This window comes from Sitophilus oryzae, unplaced genomic scaffold (genome assembly GCF_002938485.1).
Source record: "Sitophilus oryzae breed Bouriz unplaced genomic scaffold, Soryzae_2.0 scaffold_1508_pilon_pilon, whole genome shotgun sequence".
NCBI classification, from domain to species: Eukaryota; Metazoa; Arthropoda; class Insecta; order Coleoptera; family Curculionidae; genus Sitophilus; species Sitophilus oryzae.
This window is the reverse complement of record NW_022146179.1, coordinates 3,987,377-4,008,998: the sequence shown is the minus strand read 5'-3', so window position 1 is coordinate 4,008,998 and position 21,622 is coordinate 3,987,377. Positions and strand designations below refer to the sequence as shown.

Below are 21,622 nucleotides of genomic sequence, written 5' to 3'. Positions count from 1 at the left end.
ATTAATAAACAAAATGTAGGAGTACGTTTTAAATATACATATAAAAAATTATTCATACTATCCGTAAGCACAGTCAGGCATGCACAAAATATATACAATTCTAAATAAAAATAAACAATATAGACTAAACACACTAAAATAAACAATATAGACTACTAGCTGATATGTGCCCACTTTGCTGTGCATAAAAATTTGGAACGATATATTTTTTATAAATCAAGCAATATTGGTATACAGGGTGAGTCTTTAAAGTGGATAAATTCATTATATCACAGACAGAAATTAAACTTGAATATGTGTCAATTATTATTTTAAAATTCTCATGTACATAAAAATATATAATCTACACAGGAAGCAGATATTTCTACATAAATATTTCTTAAAAGAAGATCGAAGAATAAAATTGTCAGATTTGGAATTACTCCCTGCCATTACCCGCTGACGAGTATTCGACACGCATCAGAAGACTTTTACTCAAGGCGTTTTCTTTCATGAGCTGACTGATAAGCCCGATACGTGATGTTATCTCTCTTCTGCACTCCGGCTATTCAAAAATCTCATTACTTTGTTGCTGTAACATTTTTGCAGAGCGCAGTCATCAGCGCATTGAAGCTCTGTGATGAGGTTTATACGTATTTTTGCCCTGAGTCTTTTTATGTTGAACAGACCGCCACACGGTGGGCAAAAATCAAGAATTTGGTTGCAAAAATTCTTTTATTGTACGATTTCATTCAAATTTGGTAAAAACATTCTATGCCAGTAGCCCGTAAACCCAGTTAGTTTTGGCTGACTTGAGATTGGCTGGGGATGGTGGGGGGATTCATAAAATGGAAAAATCATCTTTTGACTAATACAGCTACCAAAATGCGGTAAGAATATTTTACATTTCACTAATTTTTACGATTTTTGGCAGAGCCAAGATGAAACAGACAAATATTGAGCAATTATTACTCCTCCGGCATATACAGGGTTTGTTAGGTTAGGTATATATATATTGACATCCCCTGTATCTTTTTTATTCGACGTTTTCGAAAAAAGTGTCTTGAATAAAAGTTTAATGGTCTGGAATACATTTTTCAAAACAGTCTTCTTTGCATATACCGGGTGCCTTAGAAATCCTGTGCGTGGCCCAACTTTCTTATTTAAAATTAGTACCCAATTTTTTATTTATTTTTTTTTATTTTCTCCTAAAAATCCTAACTACTTTTATGTAGCATATCCTATACCTAATTTGAAATAAGATAGTTGAACCACGCCCAGATTTTTTGAAGCACCTTGGATATGCGAAATAGAATTTTTTGGCAAATTTATTCAAAACCACTTTCATTTGAGACAGTTTTCGGAAACGTCAAATAAAAAAGATAAAGGGGGTGTCAATGTATAAAAGAAAACTCTAAGTATACTAATCCAGTCGAACTTTTATTCAAGATTGTTTGTCATTTGAATAAGTTGGGTCTCTAATAATACCAGACAATATGTGAACAATATTTTATTATTATATTTTAAATAAGTAACAATATTCTGAGACTTAAACCATGACGATTTCGAAAATAACAGAACTTATACCTATTAAAAATATCTAAATTTTATTTTACCACCTACTATTTATTTACTGATATTTTGTTTTATAACAGCTGGAAGCAATGGTCACGAAGTGCACATTTTTAAATCTGAAAGAAAAATCCATTTCATTTAATTTAAAAAATTAGGTACCTACTGTCAAAATTTGTCAATTTGTCAAAAAATGTCATTTGACATTTATGACATACCTCTTCGGAAATCTTGAGAAAAATGACGTAACTTTTTATTTCAAGTTCTTCTCTAGCTACTATAACAATTAATTTATGAGAAGTATCCACATAAAAGATCTTACTATACACATACGCATGGAGACATACGCTTCCAATAAGTTTAAAGTTGCGATTTTTTGTGATTTTTTTGACTTAACTTTTCTAAGATAGAATATATGCCACTATCAAAAAAACCTTAAATGATTATGTTCTACTTTGACCTTTACCTAGTTTTTATCCAAAAAATCAAAATAAAAGATCCTTTTTTACTTACCTTGACATTAAATTTACCGCAACCGGGAATCTACGTAAAACACATTATGACAATTTCACAATAATTATTGACAGCAAGCTAAGGTCATCCGATTCAATTGTTATAATACTGTGTCACTTGAATGCAACGCCTACTATTTAAAAAATTGTAGAAAAAAGGCAGTTATTGGACACAAATTAACTGAAAATGTATGTTTTGCGCAAAGTTCGTTTTACAGCCCCTCGAAAGAGACTCCGAATAAGGTTTTTTGTTAGTTTTATGTGGTTTCCTCTTAACCAATATGTTTCCAATCTAATGTTATTGCCATAAATGTTAACTGTGGATGTTATTTTTTGCAACTTGGTTTGGACATATTGCCTACTGTGCGCCGTCATACCTGCATCTAAGACCCATTCCATTTTCCTGCACTTTGCTGTCCGCTATAATAGAGAGCTTTGCTCTGCCATAAATATGATTATGGTAAAGAGTAAGGAACTTTATGTTTATAATCGGAATGTTATTCATAATTAAATTGTGTATGATTCACACTTGTCTTTTATTTTGCAACATAAACCAATTAAAAATAGAATAGAATCAATGGCTCAGCTATGGCGAAATACTAGTTCCTGATATATCACCGGATTTAAAAGTCGTTAGGCAATGTGAATATTTGGATGGATTAGCCCCTGGAAATCTTTATCGTGGCATTATTCTATGGCAAAAATTTACTTACGCATTATTCTATGGCAAAAATGTTGTCAAAAATGGCAAAAACATCCGTTTCTCCGTCAAAGATTTAGAATAAGCCCCTTCTAAAACCCGCAAGGATCTCTTGCCATTTAGATTATGATTTATGAATATTTTATTTAATATTTGGTTACCAATATATTTCCCGCCCAAATGCTGAAGTAATAATTTCTCTGGCTATTGTAATGTCCTTCCTAATTTCGTGTTGGCTTTTTTCTGTCCAATAACAATAGTTTTGTCAATTTACCCAGCTATTCAACGTAAAAAATAAATTTTAACGAATTATTAATTATTATTATTAATTTACAGATTATTTAAATGTACCTATTTTTATGCATGTAATTAACACGTTTTAATCTGACGTATTCTAGTTTATCTAACGATCAACTTTTTACTATGTTATTAACTGTTTTTTTTCCTTATGTTAACCCGCGCTTGGGTAAATCCCAAAATGAAATAATTATTTTTAACAAAAATTATAACTTCTACCTTTTCTTAATGAACTGTTCCATCAGTTTCTGTTATAAATCGAGCTAAGATAAAATACAGATCCCCAATCAAAATCGTTAACGTCAAAAGCAAACCAACTAAATTCAATCAAACAAACTTCGAAATTATTTTCCGATATATTTTCTTCGTTTACTTTTTCTGTTTGTGATAGGATAGTCCAATAACTTTGAATTTTATTAACAAAAAAATTAGATATTCGGACCTTGAACGATTTTACAAATAGATGACGAAATTACAGTCTTGTCCATATAGAGGGTGTCCCAATATTCCGTAGACATAGAACTACTGCGTATTTTTGGAATCAAAATAAACTTATTGGACATATTTGGGGACATCAAGTCTTATTTATGTCTAAATTGTTGACACTTTACGTTGTTAATACCAATACATACAATACAAAACAAAATTACTTATACTACATTACTTTTACAAGAGTTGGAGAGGATTTTTTGCATATTTGTTCATAAACTCTTTTGCCGAAAAATTGAAAAGAGGGTGCCAAAACAATCTTAAGAAACATAAAATTCAAGATGGTGGACACTTCTCCTTTAAATAATATAGGGTGAGTCTTAAATAAGTACACAGTAAGTCAATCCGTTCTGTAGCTACGGGGCATCCGTAAAGGGGGAAACAATATTCTCTCGAAGTTTCTCGTAAATAAATTAGACGACGTGTCCCATCAATAAAAATTCCACAAATTTCCAAGTAGCCAATAAAATTAGTGGGCGGAGTCTCTTGCGGTGACATACTTGTCAAGTCCACGTAGAGTCTATACCGCTTCTATTTAGGTAGCGATTTATAATATATATTGCTGTTTATTTAAATGTTTTTTGTCCGCATTCCTTTCATACACATAGATCCAGAAGACGTACTTTATAATATTTTCAGGGGTGGTAGATATCGATATAAGAACCATGTTTTCTCTTTACTGTTTTTCAAATAAGTCCAAAATATCCGAGTTATTTTACTTTGAATAATTAAAAAAATATATATTTTTGCTTAAATTTTGAGAACCACTGAACATTTTCTGGGTTTTCTCTCCTGTAAATTTAATCTACTAACTGTTGTCATATTATCAAAACTATATTTTTAACTGTATTTTTCAATATAAAGAGGCAGTCCTCTACTATAAACACTGCGACCTGTGAGGCCTATTGTGTTTGTCCCTTTTCTATTTCTGCACCCATTATCCTAACCCTTTACTCTGCACCCACTTATGCAGGTCCTTGATAGGGTGGAAGCATAGTTCCTCCGGTTCTAGCCTTGTTTTCCCAAATAAAAAGTGTCACTGGCGATCCAGAGCCTCGCAGTAACATATTATGTGTTCCGCTGTTTCAAGATCATAATTGCAAAGTCTACAACAAAGACTTCCTTGATACAGGTTGTGCTTGTTCAGGTGACACTTGACAGCAATATTTTCTGTCAAGAGGCCTGTTGTAATCCGCACTTTATTCCTGCTAAGCATTAGCAGTTTACGTCCTAAAAAACTCATAGAGATATTCCTGGGATCGAACCATACTACCCCTAAAATATTTTTACTTATTTAAGACACTGTGTATAAGAAGTACTATTTTCGCGACCTAGCTTGGGGGTTCTTTGTCAGGATCGCTTATACCAGGTTCTCTCTTTTAATCAAAACAGCCGTTAGAAAATAAATTTGTTTAGTATAAGATATACAATGGTTTTATAAATATAAAAACCATTCTTGGAAATACCAAGACTTAGAGAGTATGCTGATATGGTACTCACAACAATATCTTCATTAGTTGACGAGCTGACTTCTGACTCTTCAGCTGACTGGCTGGCTGGTTAACTCACCAACTGATTAACCGACTGCCAACTAACAACTCTTTGACTGACTATGAACTGACTAAAAGCTGATTAACCATTGGACTGACTACTTATTGGACTGACTAACCATTGGACTGACTAAACATTGGACTGACAGCAGACTAACCAATAGCTGACTAACAACCTTGACTGTCTTCAGCATACTCTTTTATATTTGTCCCAATCATCAAGAAAACTTTTTATGACGCACCCGTCATAAAAAGTTTTCTTTGTACTTTTCCATCACCGATGTTTAGTACGAGCTTGCCTTGAAACATCACGCTACATCGACCTGACTTTAATTGTTTTAATTAATAATGTTTACTACAAGAACATGTCTAGGTCGATGTATACGTGAACGATTCCCTTGGATCTACATCAAATCGGCTTATTGAAATATAATTTTTACCTAACTGATATAAACCCAAGTATATATTTAAGTCTTGACTCTATGATTTTGTCATCTACTTGTTAAAAATAGAGATTAGCTGCGCCAAAATTTTCGGCTCTCTTTTCTTGATATTTTCGTCAAATTTTAACTAAAGTTCCTGGACTAAGGAAAAGAGAAAGAAAAGACTTGTTGACTCGAGACTAAAAGCGATTACGAAAAGTAACTTTTTTCATTAAATCAAGACGAAATCGAGCTGAAATTATCCGTCGCGTCATGCGAATGTGACCTGAAACAATTTAACGCTAATATTCTTTTTTGCAGGCCCAAAATCGACGGATGAGGACAGTGACAAATCTGTTCCTTCTCAATTTGGCCGTGTCTGATCTTCTGCTCGGCGTACTTTGCATGCCCTTCACCCTGATCGGAGCGCTCCTACGAGATTTCGTGTTTGGCGGGACCATGTGCAAGCTGATACCTTTCCTGCAAGGTAAGTAAATTTAATCTGTGCGAAATGTGTACTTACGTATATGGTACAGGGTGGGCCAAATTCGACGCTTTTAAAGGGAAACACCCTTTTCTATTGGAAATAGATGAAAACTAATATCAGTGTCTGGAGCTCAATTTTTATTAAAAACATGATGATGAAAACCGTACAATGATATCTGTACCGTTTATGAGTTACGGGGTGTTTTCCAAAAATGTGCATTTTTAGCAAATCGCTGTAACTTTTTTGCTATGGAAAATTTTGTATTTTTATGAAAACATTATTTTCAAATCACATTTTTAAGCTCGGATTTAAGTATATTTTTTTTAAATCTATAATTTAAGAGTTATCAACAGATAAATTGACCTTTTATCTGGGACACCCAGTATATTTTTAATTAAATGAAAACAACTTAAAATTAGCTTTCCAAAAATATAGCTGTACTACTATATTTTGTTATAGTCCCCTTCGAAATACAGAATTTTTAAAAGTTCGCCACTTTTAACTAGTAGGCTTTGGATCCCTTATTCGTGATCTGCCCCTAATAAAATATATTTTTCCAGCAAGACGAGGCACCGCCTCAGAACGCAGAAGTTATCAGAAAATCTTTGCAGCCAATTTCTAGAATAATTCAATAGCTAACCGAGATCCCAGCCGTTGGCCATCGAGGCCGCCGGATTAGTGCCTGCTTAGTGGATTTTTATCTTGGCAGAAGAATAAAGTTTCCTATTTTTAAATTGCCTGTATAATTTAGACAACAATTAGAAGTACTTAGCTGTTATGCTAGGGTATCTTTCATCCTTACTGTTGTCAAATATGTTGTTAAATATAATTTAAATAATTATAAAATTCTGCATCTCTCATTGCAAATATTATTTTAATGTTAATTGTTGCTCTCAACTAGATTTTTTTGCAATACAGCCGGGGCCGTTCAAGTGGGCGAATTTTTAATAACTCTATATCTCGAAAGGAATATCAAGTGTGCTATATTTTTGAAAAGGTAATTTTAAGTTATTTTAATTTAATTAAAAATATACCAGGTGTACCAAATAAAATAACAATTTTTTTGTTGATAACTCTTAAACTAAAAAAAAAATTGAAAAAATAAATAATACTTAAACCAATAAATTCTACGTTAAAAAGTGCTTTGAAAATGTTTCCATAAAAATACAAAATTTTCCATAGCAAAAAAATTACAGACCTTCTTAGTTTGAAAAGGTTTTCAGTTTTTAAAATTTTTGTTTCACTGTTATTAAACAAGCTCACAAATAAAACAAAGCTCAAAACTTGGTAGCAAAAAATTTCACCCAGTTAAAAAACAAAAACACTAATCTTAAAAAAAAGCAATGTAGTATACGAAATAGCATATAAGGACTGCGATGCAGTATACATAGGGCAAACGTCGCAATATCTAGAAAATACACTCAGATGCAAAAAAAACAGAAATTTTTGGTTAAATTTAAAGTTTTGTTATTTTTAGCACTATCTTCATGATTTTTTAGCAAGCTGTATATAAATTATATCAATTTTAATTCGAAAACTCAGTTTTTTCTAAACTTTGGTATTTGTCATATTATACAGGGTTAATCGAGGGGTTGTTTTTTCCCTATTTTGAAACACACTGTACAATAATTTCGTGTGTAAATTTTCCTAAAATATATTTTTACGGTCAGAACCATGTCTCCTGAGCATTTTGTTTTTTGATTCATGTCAATACATGACTTGGGTAATTTTTAAGAGTGAAATGAACTTGCCACCAACAATTTGCAATTTTTTCAATTATCATTTCTTCTTGAAGTTATTTTTTTAATATGACAAGGCGGCTTTGGTGATTATTGTAACCTATATACTACTATGAACTGCGCATCATGTTCGAAGTTTGGGAAATGCTTGCCAGGAGGTTACGAAGCGGTACCAGCTTCATTAAATGAACTTCGCTAATGAAGATTGGGAAAACATAACACAATATGGTATATGCAGCCTCAATGACAGTATGAACGTGCCTATACAGGCAGTAATAGCAGCCAAGGGAGACAGTACAAAGTATTAGGGTAGTTTTTACATTTTTTTCTGTTTGTATGATGATGATGTTTTCTTTAATATCGTTAGTTCTGTTATTGATTAATGTTTATTAAAACCCAGGCTTTATCGTTAGTCTTTAACGTTTTTTTTTAATTTAATATAGAGTATCCAATGCAGCATATTATGACGTTATCACAATAGTCACCAAAACGATCTCGTCGTATTAAAAAATTACATCAAAATGTAAAGATAATTGAAAAAAATGCAAATTGATCGTGGTCAGTTCATTTCGCTCTTAAAAATTAACCAAGGCATGTATTGACATGATTCAAAAAACAAAATATTCAGGAGACATGGTTCTGACCGTAAAATTAAATTTTAGGAAAATTTACAAACGAAATTATTGCATAGGGTGTTTTGTTTGGTTTGGACTAATAAAATTAGGATAAAAAACAACCCCTCGATTAACCTCGTATAATATGCCAAATACTAAAGTTTATAAAAAACTGAGTTTACAAATTAAAGTTGATATAACTATGGACAGTTTGCTAAAAAATACATGAAAATAGGGCTAAAAACAACAAAAATATAACACTTTAAATTTGACCAAAAAATTCTCCGTTGCGTTTTTTTTTGCATCTGAGTGTAGAATCAAAGGCTATAAATATGACAAAAAAAATAAAACGGCCTTAACAAAACACAAGACAGTAAAAAAACTTTATTAATAATTTAATATTATTTTTTAATTTAATTACAGAATTTACGAAAATTTTTTTTCAAAATTTTAAAATTTTTAGAAATATTTTTTCATACTTTTAGCTTCAGTGTGTGTATAGCTACCCTATTTACATACGTACTCATTGGGAAATCTCAGTGACATTAGAGCTCAAACCTACACTGTCCGAGAATGTTTGTTATTAGTCACTTATTATTAGACGTCTGGGGACAGAATAGTTTCTAACGAAGCAAATTATTAATTAAACTGGCACGTGTATCGCTAATACAATTACGAGAGAGGTCGAATTGAATTGGTTTTGTATTAACGCCCGTACGATAGCAAAGGTGTTCATTCAAAAACGGTCTCTCTCAAAGAGAATTAACTCTAGCCTTTACCCTAGTTCAACGCACCTTCAATTACTAAACCCATCGGTACGTGGGTTTGACAACTTTTGAAAACGTTTTTTGACTATTAGTAATACTTTTTAAAGCAGCAAAATTTGTAATATTCGTATATGTCAATTTAAAATTGCAAAATGTGCATTAGGGTTAATATACAGGGTGCTCCGAACTGTATTCCGGAAACTTCGATAGCGTATTCTTCAGATAAAAATATGTAAAAAAGTTCTTATAAATGTATGTCCTAAAATGTATGTCGTAAAATGCTTAGTTTCGGAAATACAGGGTGTAGTAGTTTCATTTTTATTTCGATTTTTTCCAAATAATTTCTGAAGTAACGTCAGTATTTGGATGAAAATTGGTGTCGGGGAGTTTTTTGACATGAGAAATTTGATTCATTTTAAAATTTGAAAATATTAATAAACACGCTTTTAGATGTTTCAAAAAAAAAAAAACTAACTTAGTTAGTCATTTTAAGAATTCTTTAAAAACTAACCGTCTGACTACATTTTAAGGATATATAATATATTTGCTATGGAAGTCGATTTAAGGAGGTCACAATAGGGTTAATAAAAAATGTGTTTAGAATCCTCGTTGGTCGTTTACATTATTGTCGTATTTAGCTGATTTTAATATTTCTTACTATTCTAGGTAATTTAAGTAACTATTCTAGGTAATTTAAGCGTCTGCCTTTTATTTCTCTATCTAATAAATTAATTGAGTTTTCATTAACTGTGTGGCTATTTAATATACAATCAGTTGCTAGACCAAAATTTCAAAAAGAGAAAAGAACAATAAGAAATAGCATCATTACTTATTTAGAAGTGTTTGATGTCGGCCGCTAGAAAGTATCAAATTAAATTCTGTAGTAACAAAAAAATAATGTTTTAATTATTGTTACTGAGGTCCGGTTCTATGATGGCCAAAAAGATCTGAACCCTAATTGGCAGTATTAATTGGAGTTTCTGGAACCGTAGTAAAATATTTTCGTTCAATGTGTAGAGTTTGTCAATTAGCAAGCAAGGGATGGTTGTCAAAAGTAAAACCGATTGTAAAAAAATTGAATTTCAAATAAAAAAAATATCAAATTATTAAGTCATAAGAATGTAAACATGAACACAAATAATGAAGACAAGCGAAAAAAAAAAGAAAACACATTGGTAGCTTAAAAATTACATCAAACAACATGAACCAACCTCGAAACCAACTTAACTAAATTTGAAAAAAATAACATTTTTAATTAAAGATGCAAATGCCAATAAAATATAAACTCATAAATTTAGCAATATTATACTAATAAATATTTTGGCTAAAAAAAGTGTGAGTGGTTCCATTTTTTTTAAACGCTGTATATTATTGCATTTTTGGCTTTGTTCTTAATCACTTTACATAGTCCTAAGATATTATTAAATTTGTTTGCTAATTTCAGAGTTATAAATCAATGAAAAAAAAATATTTTACAGCTTTTTAAAAAAATATTATAAATATCAGATATATCTGTAATGTATACTATGTACTTGCTATAGTTGGTTTGTACTTACTTTATTATATACAGGGTAGTCCACTAGTGCGAGGAAGTCAAATAATGTCGTTGTTGGGGAAGATATGAAAAAAAGTTTTATATAGATCGTTATACTTTATAAACGGGCATATACTGAAAATATTTTGTTGTATACTGGCTCGCACAAAAAAAATATGATAAACTTTTAAGTTCTTTTAAATTGCAACGCCAATTTTTCTGTAGATAATTGGATTCTGCACTATTTTTATTTACAGCGCTATGAGGTTTTACCATTTTATTTCTTATTTACTAAAACTTTGGCTATAAACACTACAGGGTGAGTCCGAAAAGTGGTTAAAAACTGGAGTTTATTAAAAGTTAGCTATATTTTTCTAAATACCAATGTTAATGTTATAATAAATTAATATTATAATAATGTTATAATAAAAAAGCTAAACATGCTTCGCATCCACAAATATTTCTTTTCTAGAGTTCGTAGAGCGAAAGACACATTGTTATCCAATTATTAATTTTTATTAAGCATTTTGACGATAGATTATTTTTTTGATATTTTGAGTTTGGTATGTAAAAAAAAGGACTTTTTCAATATATGGGAGAAAAGAGGACAGTACGATCAGAAAGAGGACGTCCTCTGGAATAGTAATAAATAACCAATACATATAATTTAAAAATTAATTGAAACTCTTTGGTTTGGTTAGTAGTTGGTCAGTAGTTACGTATGCGTATCTACATAATTTTGATTAGTTTAACAAGTAAATTTTATAAAATACTAATTTAGTAAAATTAATATAATGTAACTATTTTTCTACATCGACATTTCCAAGCAATTACTTAAAATGATAAAGGACGTTGTTAAAATGATTAAAAAAATCAAACTTTAAAATATAATCGTGTAATACCTTCAGAAATCTTTTGACATATTACTTAGGTTAAATTATTTTCACTGACAAGATAAACTTTTAGCGTATCGAAGTTTTGACTTTTAAAAGTAATTAAATAAATTAAATGATTTATAGATTTTCTCGAATATTTAAGCGACTTTGTTAATATACAGGGTAGTCCGATTTGTATTAGGGAAACTTCGGCAACATATTCTGCAGATAAAAATAAGTAAAAAGTTAATATAAATTTATGTTTACTTTAATAGTCCTAATCTCCGTGTTACCTAGTTGTCCAATCCTCTACGTCGTGGTTTTGGTTTCTATTCCACCTTCCTTTGGTGGAATAGAAACGGTGATATAAGGAATAAAAGTGGTGAGGCAAAGAAATGGTGATTAACTGGCGTGGCACTGGTAACTCAATTACTGTGAATGTATTTATGTGAAACCTTCTGTATTGTGTTTTTTTTGTTGCTTTTTATTTTAGTAATTTTAATAAATGATATTAAGGTATTTGGAACCGAAATTGTATTGCAAATCCACTGAACAAAACAAATATAAAGCATTTCATTTGAAAAACTAAAACTTAAGTGTAAAAATATATTTGACTCACCCTGTATATCTATAAAAATATTTTTGAAATGTGGGCTACCATTACACACATATTTTGTAAAAGGTTTGCAGTGAAAATCTCAAATAGGAATCCTGATACAGACCTTTTTCGAAACACGGAGCCATTTTGTATGTATGCATTTGTATATGTTTGTTTATTTAAATACTAAAGTGAAAGCAACGCAATTTAAATAAAGAAACTTAATGAATGTATTGCATTAAAAAATAAAAAATAGCAATACAATGCAAATGAAATATGAATAATAAGTTTTATAAAAATTCGTTCACAGTAAATGAATTTCGATATTTGTATCCCAAAAGGGCTTAAAGCACTCCACTAAACTAAGGAGAAAAAGAAAAATCTGAAGAAAAACATTGTTATTAAGTTCATTCTTTGTGGCAGAAAACGTATTGAAAAACTACGTATTGAAAAGGCAACGGCAATTCAAAAGCCATGTGGTCATCAGTCGCTTGCCAGTCGAAAATTAAACTTGCCCGGCTGGCACCACTTCACTTACAAAAGACCGCTCCATCGCCACTCCACTCTTATAAGCGCGGCAGCATTTCTTTGCATTGGCTTTAGCAGATCCACTTGGTGCCGTGCCTTGCCTTAGGCAAATGGATATGCTAAAGCCTACGTAAAGAAAGTATGTCGCGCTAATAAGACTGGGTTGGCGATGGAGCGGTCTTTTGTAAGTGGCGTGGCATCAGTCGGGTGCCACTAGTCTCCAACAAGTTTAATTTTCGACTGGCAAGCGGCAGGTGACCACATAAAGTTTCAGTTATAACTGCCTTTTCAATACGTAATTATGTTATTCAAATATTGGTTACTGTGATCTGAAGTGTAAATTGTATTATTCTTAAGAACTTGCAAAATGTCGCTATCTTCATGTGATAGAAAAGTGAAAACTTTTGATCGTCCTGGTTCAACTCCTTTTTATAAACGTTATTAAAAATACCAAACGTTTTATTTTTCTGTCACAAAGGATGAACCCAATAACAATGTTTTTTCTTGATTTTTTTCTCTTATATTGAATGTTTAGTTCATCCTCTGAGGCTCATGATATTTTAGATTTGATAATAATAAAATTGTTGATGAGATGAAGCAATCTCTGGGTGGAAAGCAATATATCTTTCGTTCAGTTCGGACCACCCTGAATATTTTCAATTAGAAATAAAAGTTTTTATAAGAGATAAAAGTATTGTTATGCTTACTGCTTTATTTTAGCCCTTTGTGAACAAAACCTACCATATATGAGTTCGATATTTAAAGGTAACATCTAAAATAAATCTAGTGATTTGTTAGCTTTAACATTCTATTTTAATATCATTATCTAGATATTTTATTTTTGTCAAATGCGTTATTAGACAAAATCTCCAAACTATCTAAAGCTCTAAAATAGACTAGAGTTCACACAGTGATACTTCTGATCGAAACGTTGTTTAAGCAAAATAAATAAAGACAATAGAAGTCTGAAATTATTTTAGTTTCAATACTGAATTATTGTCTACAACATCCAAAAGCTACAACCTATAAGAAATAATCCTATATGACATCAAAATAGCTAATAACCTGTATACGTATGTACTATATATATCGCAATTAACAAAATAGTTGGTAAGTTAAGGCTCTGAAATGGGTTACGGAAATAATTTTCCTGAACGGGTAATATTGTAATTCCGACCCCTATTTTGCCCTACATCGGGGAATTCAAATATAACGCACAGAAGATAGAATCTTTATTAAATTAGTAGCTCTCATAATAGGGTAGTCAATTTATAGACAGTCAAGTTCTGACCATGTGGAAATAGTGTATTCTGATTGTTTAAATTAATTTGTTTAACACAACTAAGTTAATTATTAAATACTAGTTACAAAACTTCATATAAATTTCAGGTTTTCTATAGCGTAAATAAATTACATTTATTTCAAGAACTAGATAAATATTAGAGTTTAAAAACCTAATTTTAAAGCAACTAGCAATTAATTTATAACAATGTTGATAATATATGAAAACATCATCATTTCAAAATTGACACTAAAGCTTATAAACCTGAGTAAATGAAATTTTGGTCAAAATTTTTTTAAATTTGTCTATTTTCGTAGTTTTTTTTAATTGTACTTTTAAGCACAAACAGTTTTATTAAGAATTAAATGTTCGAGTTTTTGTATTGCATTGCTTGAAATTGTATGCTGAAAATATGCACAAGCATTTATACAGTCGAAGCAAAGAGCTTGTAGCTTCCCTGATAAACTATTTTAAACGAGAACATCAAGGATAATAACAGTCCTTTATTATCTCTGACGGCAGTCAGAGAAGTAAGTTGATTGGTAAGCCCCCACATTATACCACTTCCAAATTTATTTCTACGTTAGTTTTTAGTAAATTCTGTAATTATTAGTTTGTGCATTAATGTTATTATACACCCTCTTACTTCTTGTTACCACTTGTGGTTTTGTAAGATGTACATCAATAAATAAATAAATAAATAACCCATAATAACGCTTAGAATAATCTTCATAATGTTGACTAGTTTTTTGCCAATATATAATATCGATATAATAAGTAAAATAAGCTATAAAACAAATAAATCAATTACTAAAATATGAATTATTAAATTAAAAATCTTTTAAAAAAATGATATAATAAATATAATGTTTCCCAATTTTACATTACGATTAATCCCATAAATCCATCAAAATATGGCAGCGCTGTCTCCAAGCTTGTCACTCAAAGTTAATCACGTGCATCGTATTTTTTCCGATTACTTCATGTTCATAATACAATATGATAAAAAAACGGGGTCAGCGATAGCTATGAAATGAAGATCGCTGTCATTTTATATGCAAAAATTATATTAACAAATTTAAATTATATGGAGAATGTATATGGAAAAAAAATTCGACCAGATGAAATATACTATATTGATAATTCTGCATTTTTTCACACCCCTCGTATGACATTAAAAAATCTTATAGAAATTTTTGTGTCTGAATCTAGACACATAGTTAATACTATATTAAACTAGACATGGAAATAATAATGAAAAACTAAAAACAAAATCATGGAAGCTCAAAACAATACGAAAAAAAAATCGATCACCAAGAATTTATTAAAAAGTATCTCAAGTTTAAAAAAGCGCAACACATACTATCTTGATTAATAAGACAAAAAATATCGGCAACAAAAATATGGTAAATATGCAAAATATGGCAACGGAAATTATACATTATGAGACACACTGTACAATACGTGTTTTGCTCGTAAACATGTTTACAATCCCATTGTGTGTTTTCTAAACCTCAAATATATGACGATATATTATGTATATTTTATTTTCACAACAACCATTGCATCTAAGGACAGGTTATATGCGCTTAAAAAAATCGAACAGTTTCTTTATGTAAGTATATATTTATGAAACCTCAAGTATTCTCGAACAAATAGAACATAATATTGTCTATGCAGAGAGGGTTAACAATTTTTTTATATAACTACAATTTACGCTAACTGGCCGTTTATTAATTTACACTGGCAATTTTACTAATTGCCCTAACAATTTAAACAATTATTGTAATATACCGGGTGCGTCTCGAAAGTGCCAAACCCCCTATAACTTTTTTATTTTTTCAGATAAAAAAACGAGATTGGGTATGTTAGTATATGACATAAATTAGAATTAAATGACGTATTCAATTGTTTTTGGTCACTTCCTGTTTCACCGGAAGGAACTACAAGTTTTGATTTTTAAATATCACCCTCGGTTTATTTCTATTTTATTCGATAGAAGAGGACACTCTGATTATAATGACATATCATATGTAAACTTTTACCTAAATTATATATTTGCTTTAAAAAATGTATTTGTATTGTATTGTAATTTCAATCTAGAGTGCCATGGCCGTGTTAAAAACACGAATTTTTAATAAAGAAGCCTTGGAAAACTAGTTTTTCGGGTCTTGTCTCGGGCAGTTAAAAGATGCCCTAATCGTATTTTTAATCATATCTCAATGTTTTCAAATGGAACGAAGGTGGTTTATTAGCAAATTTGGAAAAAAAAAATATTTTTTTAAGAATAATTTGATACCACACACTTGGTAGTTCGAGTCAAATTGTCGTTATGAACTGCATGTTACAATTTGAAATAAACCATATGCGAACATATCAAAAGTTGAAATATATGATATGTCACTCTATTCAGAGTGTCATTTTCTATCAAATAAAGCAGAAATATACCGAGGGTACCATTTAAAAATCAAAAGTTGTAGTTACTTCCGGTATGGAAGTTGGGAAAGGAAGTGACAAAAACAACTGAACATGTCAATCAATCCTAATTTAAGTCATATACGAACTTACCAAATCTAATTGTTTATCTGAAAAAATAAAAAGTTATAGGGGTGAGCCACTTTTGGGATGCACCCGGTATATTACAATAATTGTTTAAATTGTTAGGCCAATTAGTAAAATTGTCAGTATAAATTAATAAACGGTCAGTTAGCGTAAATGGTTGTTACATAAAAAATTGTTAGCCCTCTCTGCGTAGACTGCCGAAACTTTTCGAATACAAGTTGGATCACTCTATACAAGGTGTCCCAGAAATAGGCGCAAGTATTTTAAGGGGTGGTAGATCTCGATAAAAGAAACATATTTTCTCTTTATCGTTTTTCAAATAAGTCCAAAATAACGGTGTTATTTTACTTTGAAAATTTCCAAAAAAAAATAATTTTTTTGCTAAAATTTTGAGAACTACTGGATCTTTTCTGGTTTTTCTTTCTTGTAAATTTAATCTAATACCTATGTTACCATATTATCAAGGAATTATGTTTTTAACTAAAAACTAAAAAAAATTCAAAAATTTTTTTCAAAAAATTTAAATTTTTCAATATTTTATATGAAAAAAACCTCATAGGCGTGTTTCTGGGGTTGAAATATACTACCAGTTAAAATACTTGCACTTATTTCTGGGACACCCTGTATATCACAATCTAAATAAAATATCAAATCAACATCAAATTTCGTTTAACGTTGTGCTTTATACTTTAAATTCTGATTTAATAAAAAATAGATTTTCTTTTGTGCATTATTTATACGTGTTATGAAAATAATACTCTAACGCATCTAAATGAATCAAATATAAAAGAAAAAATCACAATTTTAAGGTAGAACTTAAAACCATTTTTTTTTCAGTGTACCATTTTCAGATGTATAATAATATAAATTACATTAAAATCTGCTTGATGCTGTCGCATTCTTTTATTATGTCGAAAATAAATAATACATTATTTGAATAATAAATTTAATAAGGTTTTCGTTAGGTTTATGTTTAATAATTAAGAATGACTGAAGTAATTGATTTTTACGTTGCTTTCTAAACTCAACACTATATCATTTTATTGAAATTAATATTTTGTTAAAGATTAAAAAGTTCTGGTATATTATATTGACAGTTTTTATAGGGATTTAGACCACGTAATATAAAAATGTTACTACATAACAGTAAGCGCTCAAAAATGCTTATACAGGGTTCGACAATAGTGCATCGGGCATCTGTATCTTCTAAAACATAAAACTTATCCTGCATACGTGACCATCTTAAGCGGGATTTAGTTATCTTGAATTCCGCTACGTATTCCAATAATTCTTCTCTGATTTTTATAGCACTGTTAGGATTTTCCGGGGAGTGCACATGATTTTAGTTTTATCGACGTTTCGAAGTTTCGAATTTTAAGGACCAAAGTCTTGTATGCCCAGGCATATGTGTTCAGCATTTCCTGTAATTGCTGTAATGTTTTTGCAACTAGAGCGCAGTCATCAGCGTATTGAAGTTCTGTGATAAATTTTATGCGTGTTTTTGCCCTGAGTCTCTTTATGTTGAACAGACCGCCGTCATACCTGTACCTGACACCCATTCCCCTTTCCTGCAGTTTGCTGTCCACTATATATGTTGAATAGGAGAGGAGCTAAGGCACATTCCTGCCTAACTCCTGTATTTGTCAGGAAGAGATCGCTCAGTGATCCATGATGTGACACTCTCGACTCGTTGTTATGGAGGCTTTTACACACTGTAAGAAATTTGTTGGGTAGTCCAAAGTTTTGCATAATTGCCCTAAGTGCACCTCTATTTACGGAGTCGAAGGCTTTCGTTAGGTTGATGAATGCAACATAAAGTTTACTCTGCTGTTCTTTTACTTTTTCCTGTAGCTGCCGGACGGAGAATATGAATCAACGGTACCGCGGTTACTGCGAAAGCCCGTTTACAATTATGAGAGGATTTTTTCTATATGTGGGCGAAGGCGGTTTGACATAATTTTTGCGAGAAATTTTCCTCCGATATATAGTAGCGAAATTCCCCGGTAGTTTCCGCAATCTAATGCACTTCCTTTGTTCTTAAATATATTCACTATATTACACTATACTATATCATACTTACGCGTTGCGAAAGTCCTGAGGTACCTCTCCGCTTTCCCATATGACATCGAAGAGAGCCTTAAGGTGGCCAATAAGTACTTTACTTGCACACTTGCTTGGTACCTGGTTTGGCGATTATTCGACAGCTTCACTCTACTCCTCCGAAGGTAAAATTCGATAGAAAGCCTCGCTTTCTAGAAAGTGCTCACCCAACTACTCCCCGCAGCCTCCGTAAAATCCTGCCATCCTGTGTTGCGCAGTGTATTTTCTAGTGTAGTGCTACGCCATGTTGTTCATCCAATGGATCTTGTCTTTTGAAAACTTTCCTTTGAGTTTTTCTCACTCAATCACATGAACATGTATCTTAGCCAACATCTTCGGAAAAGCGGTGAGCGGTTTTGCATTAAGTTGTGAAAGGCCGTTCTGTGTCTTTCAAAAGGTGGCTGACAATCAAGAGCAGTGGATCCTTTATGTCAATACTCACAAGTACTGTCGGGGGGCGTATCCTGTGCCTATTCCATCCGTTACTGAAGGGAAAGCGTGAAAAACCTACAACTTCCACACACTGTATCTACGAAATGAATCATTTTTATTTGCAGAATATTATGCTGCCAAAGTTTCCCAAATACAATTCGCGATAATTAACTTTCCCTCTTATACAGTCTACAATTTACAGGGTCCGGCAATAGTGCGTCGGGCATCTGTAGCTCCTAGAATAAAAAACTTATGAATTTTATTTAAGTGCAAATCTAAAGTTTGCTCTAGGACGTATTCCAGGAAAATATTTTAACTTCTATAGGGTGGCTCAAAAAAGTGTGAGTGGATCGTGATTAATTTTTTAAATGGAACACCCTGTATATTATTGCATTTTTGGCTTCTTTTCAGATCACTTCACATAATGACAGACAAAAATTGACAGAAAATACAATAACTGTCACTGTCATGTATCTACTCATTAAACAACTTTAAGCAATTAAAGCTTTATATATTGTAATTAGTGCTTAATAAAGTTTTGTAAAACTTCTAAAGTGGTAGCCATTTGTAACTTTTGCTGAAAATACGTTTATTATAAATTGAATAGTTATAGTTATAATTCCCTGGATGAGACCAAAAACAAACGAGAGTATGAAACTTTATCGTTTATAATTAATTAATGCACTAACTAGTTTAATCAGCACATGCCACGGAGCTGTTATTAAAAGAGTTTGAAATCTAATAAATAACGAAATTGCTGATGTTGACTCAAAACTACTACAATGTGATGCAGTATGAATTGTAATATGGTTAATTAAATATTAATTCATTTTTAGAGCTACATTTCTTTGGATTTCTGTGTATTTCTGTGGATTTCCTTGGATTTATTTATCAAAAGTGGATTTCTGGTGTACACATTTTGGTCAGGTGTTTACCCCTCGGTTTAAAGTTTGATAATACCGCGTTTTAAATTGTGAATTAATTGGCGAAGGTGCCAGAAAAGTTAGAGTACTAGTAGTTGCATAAATTGTGTTTTATAATCAGTAGGTATAAATTGTGTGTACAGAGTGAAAAAAAAATAAATTCGTTAAGTACTTTAGCGTGAGTTTAAATTAGTGGACCCACGGAATCCTTAACAATATTAATATATATTAGTATCAGTCCATAATAATTATAACCGTTTTTAATACCATATACAGGAAGTAAAATTTTAAATGCTTGAAAAAGTACAAATTAAATCGCGATATGAACACCACTGGGAACCGTCGGACGTGAAAGTCATGAAATTATCATAAATCTGTTTTTTTTGAAGTTTTTATTTTGAAACTCATGCATGTATATTGCGACGGATGCAAATATGTTCAGTTAGAAGTTAAATTGATGTTTGTTTATTTATAGTTGTATATCGATTTTTTAAAATTCATATTTAAATTTGGAGAGTGGACGATATTTCCTGGCCAAGAGAAGGCAGTACCGCGCGTGCAATAAAGATATAAGATAATAATAGTTATTTACGTTTGCACGTGGGGGGATATATTATGTTACTTCAAAATTTCAATATCTAAAAGAATCTGTAATCTTTTTGCGACTTTGCTAAAATATATCAAAAACGTGCAATAAAAAAAAATATTTCTTTCAGTCTTTTTTAAAAAAAATTATAAAAACGAGCCAGCAACAAGACCGGTTAGAAGAAGAGAAGCATTCAGAAGACTTCAATTAATGGAAGGAATAGCTAGATCCTCTTCCTTCGAAGTAACGCCTAACGGCGGTTTCCGCGGGGAGTGCAAGCGCCAGAGAAAGAGGAGGTTTTTAGTCGGTATTGAAACCTGAGTCCGACATACCAGGCCAATCATCTGGCTCTGAGATACGCAAATGTATTTTCTTACCTCTATAAAAAAAAGACAACAATGGATCCAAATACAAGTAGACTATGTAAGGGATACTACACTACGATGGGAAATGGTTTAATAAGCTGGAAATGATGATGATATGTAACATTTATAATTCAAGCGTAATTGTCGAATATTGTTATATTCTCCGATATCAACTATTATATTATTATTATAAATCTATTAACTGCTATCCTAAAGAGTTTAGTTATGAAATTATAATTATCTTTGTGAATCATGCAAGAGTGTATTGCCGATATCGCCGATTGATATTTAATAAAAAAATGATGACCAAACATTTGCTCGTTTCAAATCAATAGCGATTCTATTAATGCGTCCATAATTTTGCCATGTATAGGCCAGACAAGATTTAGCCACAAATTAGGGTTCGATAGTTGTTGATTATAAGCTTTGATAAATATACTTCAGTATATTAGTTATTCGTGAATAGATCTAGTTTTATTTAACAAACATTAAATGTTATTGAATCGGGCAGTTCAGTATAATATTTTTGGAGGTTTGATTCAGACATAATAATATGTATGGAACAAAATTTCATGTCATTTAAACTAACTGTAATTTTATTTTGTTATATTAAAAATTGGTGTTCAACAAAATAAATATTAATAATGAAGCAAGGCTAGGAGCTGGAATGCAGTTTTTAGTCGATTGATTATTTAGTAATAATGTCAAG

At 31.1% G+C, this 21,622-nt stretch overlaps 1 protein-coding gene across 1 annotated transcript in view; it reads left to right on the top strand.

The window, feature by feature from the left end:
• The window catches only part of LOC115878305 (cholecystokinin receptor-like), a 105,508-nt gene that overhangs the window by 6,080 nt on the left and 77,806 nt on the right, over positions 1–21,622 (top strand). Inside the window, exon 2 of the mRNA XM_030894762.1 lies at positions 5,843–6,008. Coding sequence (XP_030750622.1) covers positions 5,843–6,008 — 166 coding nt within the window. The remainder of the gene's footprint in view (positions 1–5,842; positions 6,009–21,622) is intronic.